The 9,491-nt window shown below is 34.8% G+C and overlaps 1 protein-coding gene across 1 annotated transcript; it reads left to right on the top strand.

Moving 5' to 3' along the window:
• The first annotated feature begins 5,226 nt into the window (after positions 1-5,226).
• On the top strand, positions 5,227-9,092 carry LOC143084205 (uncharacterized). Its single transcript, XM_076260616.1, has 4 exons — positions 5,227-5,344; positions 6,025-6,088; positions 7,459-8,427; positions 8,805-9,092. The coding sequence occupies exons 2-4, from the start codon at positions 6,065-6,067 to the stop codon at positions 9,090-9,092; spliced, it is 1,281 nt and encodes a 426-aa protein (XP_076116731.1). The 5' UTR covers positions 5,227-5,344; positions 6,025-6,064.
• The last annotated feature ends 399 nt before the right edge of the window (positions 9,093-9,491 follow it).

Here is a 9,491-nt window from a genome sequence, read left to right as displayed (position 1 = left end):
AACCAAAAACAGGAAAATTTCCTTAAAATTACCATTTCAGGGGCAGCAACCCAACAACGGAATGTCCGATTCATCTGAAAATTCCAGGGCAGATAGATCTTGACCTCATGAACAATTTTACTTCCTGTCAGATTTGCTCTAAATGCTTTGGTTTTTGAGTTATAAGCCAAAAACTGCATTTTACCCCTATGTTCTATTTTTAGCCATGGCGGCCATCTTGGTTGGTTGGGCGGGTCACCGGACACATTTTTAAACTAAATACCCTAATGATGATTATGGTCAAGTTTGGTTAAATTTGGCCCAGTAGTTTCAGAGGAGAAGATTTTTCTAAAAGATTACTAAGATTTACGAAAAATGGTTAAAAATTGACTATAAAGGGCAATAACTCCTAAAGTGGTCAACTGACCATTTTGGCCATGTTGACTTATTTGTAGATCTTACTTTGCTGAACATTATTGCTGTTTACAGTTTATCTCTATCTATAATAATATTCAAGATAATAACCAAAAACAGGAAAATTTCCTTAAAATTACCATTTCAGGGGCAGCAACCCAACAACGGAATGTCCGATTCATCTGAAAATTCCAGGGCAGATAGATCTTGACCTCATGAACAATTTTACTTCCTGTCAGATTTGCTCTAAATGCTTTGGTTTTTGAGTTATAAGCCAAAAACTGCATTTTACCCCTATGTTCTATTTTTAGCCATGGCGGCCATCTTGGTTGGTTGGCCGGGTCACCGGACACAATTTTTAAACTAAATACCCCAATGATGATTATGGCCAAGTTTGGTTAAATTTGGCCCAGTAATTTCAGAGGAGAAGATTTTTCAAAAAGATTACTAAGATTTACGAAAAATGGTTAAAAATTGACTATAAAGGGAAATAACTCCTAAAGTGGTCAACTGACCATTTTGGTCATGTTGACTTATTTGTAGATCTGACGTTGCTGAACATTATTGCTGTTTACAGTTTATCTCTATCTATAATAATATTCAAGATAATAACCAAAAACAGCAAAATTTCCTTAAAATTACCATTTCAGGGGCAGCAACCTAACAACGGAATGTCTGATTCATCTGAAAATTTCAGGGCAGATAGATCTTGACCTGATAAACAATATTACCCCGTCAGATTTGCTCTAAATGCTTTGGTTTTTGAGTTATAAGCCAAAAACTGCATTTAACCCCTATGTTCTATTTTTAGCCATGGCGGCCATCTTGTTTGGTTGGGCGGATCACAGGACACATTTTTTAAATTAAATACCCCAATGATGATTATGGTCAAGTTTGGTTAAATTTGGCCCAGTAGTTTCAGAGGAGAAGATTTTTCTAAAAGATTACTAAGATTTACGAAAAATGGTTAAAAATTGACTATAAAGGGCAATAACTCCTAAAGTGATCAACTGACCATTTTGGCCATGCTGACTTATTTGTAGATCTTACTTTGCTGAACATTATTGCTGTTTACAGTTTATCTCTATCTATAATAATATTCAAGATAATAACCAAAAACAGCAAAATTTCCTTAAAATTACCATTTCAGGGGCAGCAACCCAACAACGAAATGTCTGATTCATCTGAAAATTTCAGGGCAGATAGATCTTGACCTGATAAACAATATTACTCCGTCAGATTTGCTCTAAATGCTTTGGTTTTTGAGTTATAAAACCCCTATGTTCTATTTTTAGCCATGGCGGCCATCTTGGTTGGTTGGCCGGGTCACCGGACACATTTTTTAAACTAGATACCCCAATGATGATTGTGGCCAAGTTTGGTTAAATTTGGCCCAGTAGTTTCAGAGGAGAAGATTTTGTAAAAGTTAACGCAGGACGACGACGACGGACGACGACGGACGCCGGACGCCAAGTGATGAGAAAAGCTCACTTGGCCTTTTGGCCAGGTGAGCTAGAAATAAGATCTTGTGCACTAGTACGCTGCTCAGTTCGCTGTTAGAAGTCATTTACATGCATAACTTTTGAAAACAAGTCAACAATGTTTGACATGTTGATTATCTATAAAACAGGTACTGATATGCATGATCAAGATGTCATATGAACCTGACCTTAACCTTGAATGGGTTTAATGGCCTTGAATAAGACTCATACATGTAAGTACAAGGTAAGAATAACGAGTAACAAATATTATTAGACTTAAACATGAAATTCAATCATATTAATATAGTTAGTTTAAAAATAATAATGTATAAAATTGAGAATGGAAATGGGGAATGTGCCAAAGAGACAACAACCCGACCATAGAAAAAAAAACAACAGCAGAAGGTCACCAACAGGTCTTCAATGTAGCGAGAAATTCCCGCACCCGGAAGCGTCCTTCAGCTGGCCCCTAAACAAATATATACTAGTTCAGTGATAATGAACGCCATACTAATTTCCAAATTGTACACAAGGAACTAAAATTAAAATAATACAAGACTAACAAAGGCCAGAGGCTCCTGACTTGGGACAGGCGCAAAAATGCAGCGGGGTTAAACATGTTTGTGAGATCTCAACCCTCCCCCTATACCTCTAGCCAATGTAGAAAAGTAAACGTATAACAAAACGTACATAAAAATTCATTCCGAGAGATGTCCGAGTCTGATGTCAGAAAATGTAACCAAAGAAAATAAACAAAATGACAATAATACATAAATAACAACAGACTACTAGCAGTTAACTGACATGCCAGCTCCAGACTTCAATTAAACTGACTGAAAGATTATGATTTCATCATATGAACATCGGGCACAATCCTTCCCGTTAGGGGTTTAGTATCATAGCATCATAACATATATGAGAACATAACCCGTGTCATGCCAACAACTGGTTTATGAATAAATGTGTTTAGTTCCGATGCAAAGACCCTATAAGTGAATCAATATTAACGCCAAAATATGCAGTCTTTAATGGAAACAAATATTGCAACTTATATTAATCCCTTTCCACTTTGCGAGTGCGCGTGCTGCCTTTGTAGCGATATTAGCCTGCTTTTCTTCGAGTTATAGTTAATTGACTAAAGGTAATAAATTCCTCTGACAGCTGTAAATTGAATACATTAACTTCAAGGTAAAAGTTCACTGAGTTTTAAAATACAATTAAGCTGCAGTTGAAGAGATTTACATGCATAAGATCTAATTCAATTACATTGTATATGTTTTAATCTCATTACTTGTATTTGAATTCCTATTCATCATCCTTTAATTTTCAGTGAAATTGATCGTGCTGTCAGATCTTAACTTATTGTCTTTTTGTTGTTGGGATACACAAGTACACGGCCACATCCACTCTGTTTTTTGTAAGATGTATTTCTATGTGCATCTATCTGATGAATTTTGTTTTCAACTGATTTTTACAGTTTGTTGTACTGCATGTTACACCACTGTCCCAGGTTAGGGAGGGTTGGGTGCCCGCTAACATGTTTAACCCCGCCACATTCTGTATATGCCTGTCCTAAGTCAGGATCGTGTAACCCGGTGGTTGTCGTTTGTTGCTGGGTTACGTGTTTGTTTATAGTTCATTATTGTTAACACAAATTAGGCTCTTATATATAGAATTCTCGTTTGAATTGTTTTACATTGTTATTTCGGGGTCTTTTATAGCTGACTATGCCATTTGGGCTTTGCTCATTGTTGAAAACCGTACAGTGACATATACTTGTTTATTCCTCATTGGTAATGATACCACATCTTATTATTATATTATAAAACTATGATTGAAAGACGAATTCTACTTGAAGCAGTGTATTATATATAATATATAGTTATTTTTTATGGAGACCGACTACTTAGCGTGTGTTTTACAATTTAACTGCTACATGTTTTATTCAAGATAAATGATTACGAATTTGTTTACACATTTTTATCTTAAATTATAAGATGAAATCATAAAAGATGAGTCTGTTCGACCTGCATTGTACAACATGATCCATGACAGACGCATTACTAACGTCAGAAAAAGAAACTAGTAAAAGTGCATTGACAAGCAAATAAAAAAATATCTTCATGAATACCGTATACGTGAATTAGTATTATCAACTTATTCCAATTATTTCTCTCATCAATATATAATTGTCCAGGCGTAAATGATAATGTAACATAGTGTTGTCATTTTTGAATAAGTAATTAGACACAAAGACGGATTGGTTTATTGTCGTTTGCTTAATGTCCAGTGGCAAGTATTTCATACATGTTCACGACAAAAAGGTTAAAGGCAAAATACGTAAACTACAGTCTACAAAATAAACATATACAAGTGTTAAACGATTAAACACTGCGTCTCAAAACAATTCGGAATGCCATTTTAAGCTTTGCATCAATTGGCGTCCGTCGTCCATTAACTTTATTTTACAATCTTCTAATCTGTACAAACAGATTTAAATATAGCTTCACAGAATTGATCATCATGGTATTTAGATTATAGATCCTAGTTTTGTTCGCTTCATCCTCAAACATGACTTGTATTCTTAAGTATAGAACATAGTAGTAAAATAAAGGTAGGTGAATTTGATTTTGAAAATTGTTACAGATACCAAAAAAAATCTGATAAATGCAAAAAACTTTTTCCGCTTTTTACCAAAAATATCATACGATTTCATATAAAATTAGATTTGTTTCTTCTAAAAATGAGGTTTTTTTTTTTTTTTTTTTTTTTTTTTGTATTAGGCAGCTTAATTTGAAATCTATATTGACACACAGAAACTGAGAAAAAAATATTAGTAGTATAGGACCTATAAAAAAAGACTTGATGACTGCAACTAGTGCTTAACTCTTTTTAAGAGTTATTTTTGCCTTTATAAAATAACAATTTTCAAAAGAATTATTACATATTATCTCTAATACTATGGAAGCGCATATGGTACACCCCTTGTAAAGTTATTTTGTTGCTAATAAGTCGGAATTATTAGTCAAGTTGTGTGTTATAAGCTGGAATCTTATCATCAAGTTGAAGTCAAGTTGTCGGAATGATGTAGAAAAATTGTTTTACAATGTCGACTTGCTAATATAAATATAATGGCATAGTAATAAGAAGTCGACACGTTGAATTCAACTTATTAATTGATTAAGTCGACAACTTGTTTATTTGATATTAAATCATCATGTTGAAGTCAACTTGTCGGAATGATGTAGATAAAGTTATTATTACAATGTCGACTTGCTAATATAAATGTAAATGACATAAAATAAGAAGTCGACTTGTTGATTAATTAAGTCAACTTGCTTATTTGATGTTAACTTTATTCGTTCTCACGGTCAGATTCCCACGGTCCGTATTTTACTTCCTGTGCTGACACATTAAAGATGGAGATCGACAGCAACAACATCAGCGGGAGCAGTGGAAACGAGTCATAAGTAAGTTTATATTTGTTTTCTTTGGAGACTTAGCGTTATATTTTAATATGAAGCAATACTGAACACAAAATGAAAAAGATCATAGGGAGAAAAAACGTTATTGTTTGAATGAAAGGGCATTGAAAAGTTACAGTTTAACGTGACCTGTGATAAGATCTAGAGTAAGACGTCTGCTATTATTAAAGATATATTCTACTTAAAGGGTTTCACCCCTCTCCCCACCATCCCATCACAAGTACACTACCCGTTCTGTACGACTGTCAATGAAAAATGGAAAAAAACTGAATGGTCCCTCCCTTTCGCCTTTCAGAGTCCTTTGTAGATCAATCTCCATGACTTATTTAATTCATAACAGCTAAGCAAAAAAAAATTAGTAATCTAAACAAATAATTTGATTCACAACTAGCAGGGTGGATCTTGTCATTTATAAGGGTTGGGTATGGGGATCCTAGCCCACGATAAAGGGGAGTTCCAACTATATGTCCCCATTCAATTGCATTGATCTTCCAAATAAATGTAAAAAAGGGTTCCAACCCCGGACCCCCTGGATTCGCCACTAATGCCAGGTAGAAAACCATGATGCGAAACGAAATATGTGTTCACTTTATTTTGATATTGACCGATTAGAAGATTTTGCTATTCATTAAACATTTCAATTGAAGAAATATCGTCTATTTCAGCTGCTTGGTCACCTGCCCGTCTAATAAATGGTCAAAGACTATGGAATCAAGCAATATTTTAAAGGTAATGTTGAAAGTGAAACAAAGGAATATGTTGCTGACATCGAACATCAAATCAACACACTTTGGCTTAAAAACAAACAAAATTTGTCAAAACTTTCTTGTATAGTTTTTATAATGTTTTTCTTCATTTAGACTAATCAGCTCCATCTTCGTGGAAAGTATGAAAAAGGTTTAATACTGTATTGTGATTTATTTTTTGTAAAAACTGCACCTTAAACGGCCAAAAATTACAAAAAATAAAGGATTACCAAAATAGGAAAAATGAGCACACATTTACACGGCTCTAGCGAAAAATATAGTGAACCATGATATAAAGTTTTCTTCATATTTTGTCTAGCATGCGCAGTAAAAGCGAGACATGTAGGTACGGTTTTACAGGCGACGGTGAATATATGGCGTTAACATTGCAACCAAGTTTGCTGTTCATGTCTTTATCTCGTGAAGCATAACGAGTAAGGTTCTTATATTTAGGATGCAGATTTCCTACATATTGTTCTTGCCAGTCAGTCATGTGCCATTTATCTTTGACCTATTTTAAATGCTTGAATGACCCTGAAGAACTCTAATAGTCAATTTTGCAACCGAGTTTACTGCTTAAGTCCATATCTCAAGAAATAGAAGTCTAAGGTTGATAATATTTGGCATTAACGTCTCCAACTACAAGGGGATGATAGTCTGAAGTGTAATTTTAGCTTTGACTTAGGTTGATGATATTAGACAAGGAGGTTCCCCACTACCAGGGGATGTCATTTTGATACCTGTAATTTGATCTTGGCCTTGTTTTTATGGTTGATTGACTTTGACAATATGCGACCAAATTTTATAAATTAGTCAATGATTGATAAAGAACTAGATATCATGTTTAAGGAGGCATGATGTTACAACAAATTTAGCAAAAATTGAAACATATTTTTTTCATAACAAATTTTATTCATTAGGTACACTATTCGTTGTTTCTTTAAGATATGGTACAAAAATCAACCAAACAAAATAAATTCGTTTAGGCATCAGATGACTTTTAAAATGTTTATTCGATTGCAATATGCTGGAAGAAGATATGTCCTCTTGTTTGAAAATGAAAACATGTTCAAATGTAAAAATATCATATGCTTATACCTGATACCTATAACGGGTAAATTTAAAAATGAAATATGTTATAAATATCGCCATGAAGATTTATTTTGGATTGTCAAAACGTACTGTGTATTTTTCCATTTCGTATTCCATTAAATGTGAAGGCGCAGCGCATTTCCTAGTAGTTTTATAGTAAGCTGATGACGTCACAGTGAACACCCTATTTAGATATCAAGCCAATCGGATTTTTCATTTTATCATTACATCATACGTGTAATTTCTATCTTTATGTTTCAGTTACTCTGTTGTCTCCTTTGTGTTGCTGATCATGACGTTACAGGAATACCTTACCCAGGCGATGATGCTTCTGTGCCTGAACTAGTCCAATACTATCATCAATTATGCTACACGTCCCTTCAAATATGTGGATTTCTCTTGTTTGTTCACGGAACATTCATGAGTTGTTCCATGTTAAAAAGACTTAAGAGAAGATTAAATATCAGACGGCGTAACAACCAGTCGCCATTACCTACAGTTGTAAGGACAATCCTGGCTTTACACCGTAATGGCCTGTCTAATGTTGGATACAGGTATATGTGGAGGACTCTGAACATAGGCTTTGGACTTTGCGTCACACAATCAAGAGCAAGGCTTTGCTTAAGAACAATAGACCAACAGGGTGTACTTAACAGATCGCATCGAGTTCTTCGAAGGAGAGTGTACTACAATAGAGGACCAAACTATCTGATTCATGTCGATGGTTACGATAAATTAAAACCCTACGGCATAGCTATACATGGGGCAATCGATGGATACTCTCGTAAACTTTTATGGTTGATAGCAAGTCCCTCCAACAATAACCCCAGATATGTCGGTTACTGGTATCTTAATTGGCTCAAACAAAGAAAGATGCTTACAAGGGTTGTTCGATCGGATGCAGGAACAGAAAACGTCATAATGAGGGATTTACAAAGATCGTTGCGACATAATCAAAACGATGAAATGTCGGGACAAAATTCTTTTCTCGTCGGCAGATCTGTTGCAAATCAAAGAATAGAAAGGCTTTGGGGTACACTAAAAACGAGTTTCACCCAGTTTTGGAGAAACCGTTTCCAGGATTTCCAAGACACTGGACTTCTTAATGTATCGTGTCCAGTACATAAAGAATGTGTTCGATTTTGTTTCCTCTCCGTTATCCAACATCAATTGGACATGTTTGCTGAGAACTGGAACTCACATAGAATAAGAAGACAACGTGCTGAAGTTGTCAATCTAATTAAAAACCGATCTCTCATCGCTCCTGTTTCTGATATGTCGCGTGGGAGATCTAACGAAACCGGCTTTGAGGTCACATGTGAGTGAACTAAAAGTTATGAATTTATAAAGATATGCAAATGAGTTGACGACCTATTAATAAGCCAATCAAAAAAGTTTATGAATTATTTTGACTGACGATTTCGTCGTAAATAAAATGAGTTACATCCCTTTGCCTTACGTTAAACTTCCAAGATCGTGGAAGACTCAATTTCATTGGTCGAAAAAGACACACCTACGAGGTCACTCACATGTGACCTCAAAGTGGGTTTCGTTAGATCTCCCACGCGACATATCAGAAACAGGAGCGATGAGAGATCGGTTTTTAATTAGATTGTGAAGTTGTAACACCAAGTGGTATTCCAAATATGTTATACTATCAGCCAGAGATCTTTGGTGGAAGAGACTGTTCATTTCCTTTACCATGTAACTTACAAACAATTGACAATCTCATAGAGGAATATACAGAGAACTTTCCAGAGCATGGCTGTAGCAATGAATTTATTAACATTGTCGAGTTGCTTACTGGAAACAGACGAGATCAGTTTCCCGTCATCACATCATACGATGACGCAGAGCTATTGTTTCGGACATTGATTGCTGCCTTACCGAATTGAACATTTGCTATACATTTTTTATACAATAATGATTTTGCATAAACATTTTTTTAGAAATTAATTATATATATAATATAAGTAGGTTTGATATTTGGTTTTACCATACAAGAATTAAATCAAACAAAATTACTAGGAGTTACTATATACTGTTTCTTGGTCTAGATTTTTTGTTGTTGATTATTGTAAATATAAAAGAAAATACTCTCTACGCCTAGTGCAGCATGATACGATCACATTTATCAAGGGAACAAACAGTAGGGCAAGTGTTGACACAAAGCTCATGCCTGATTTGTAACGCCTGGTCTCGGCACAAAAAAGTTTGCCAATGGGATATGATATTCCTATGTTGATCGCATTCGTTTGAATGGTTTTGTTTCTACTTTCTTGTACTCAAGGATC

This window comes from Mytilus galloprovincialis, chromosome 7 (genome assembly GCF_965363235.1).
Source record: "Mytilus galloprovincialis chromosome 7, xbMytGall1.hap1.1, whole genome shotgun sequence".
NCBI classification, from domain to species: domain Eukaryota; kingdom Metazoa; phylum Mollusca; class Bivalvia; order Mytilida; family Mytilidae; genus Mytilus; species Mytilus galloprovincialis.
This window is presented reverse-complemented; position numbering and strand designations above follow the sequence as displayed.

What these genes read in the sequence shown, in the direction of transcription:
- LOC143084205 (XM_076260616.1), top strand. Translation starts at nt 6,065, where the DNA reads ATGGAATCAAGCAATATTTTAAAG. An exon ending in AATCAAGCAATATTTTAAAG is followed by an intron (nt 6,089 to 7,458) that starts GTAATGTTGAAA and finishes TTTATGTTTCAG; the next exon opens with TTACTCTGTTGTCTCCTTTG. An exon ending in GAAGACAACGTGCTGAAGTT is followed by an intron (nt 8,428 to 8,804) that starts GTCAATCTAATT and finishes ATCGGTTTTTAA; the next exon opens with TTAGATTGTGAAGTTGTAAC.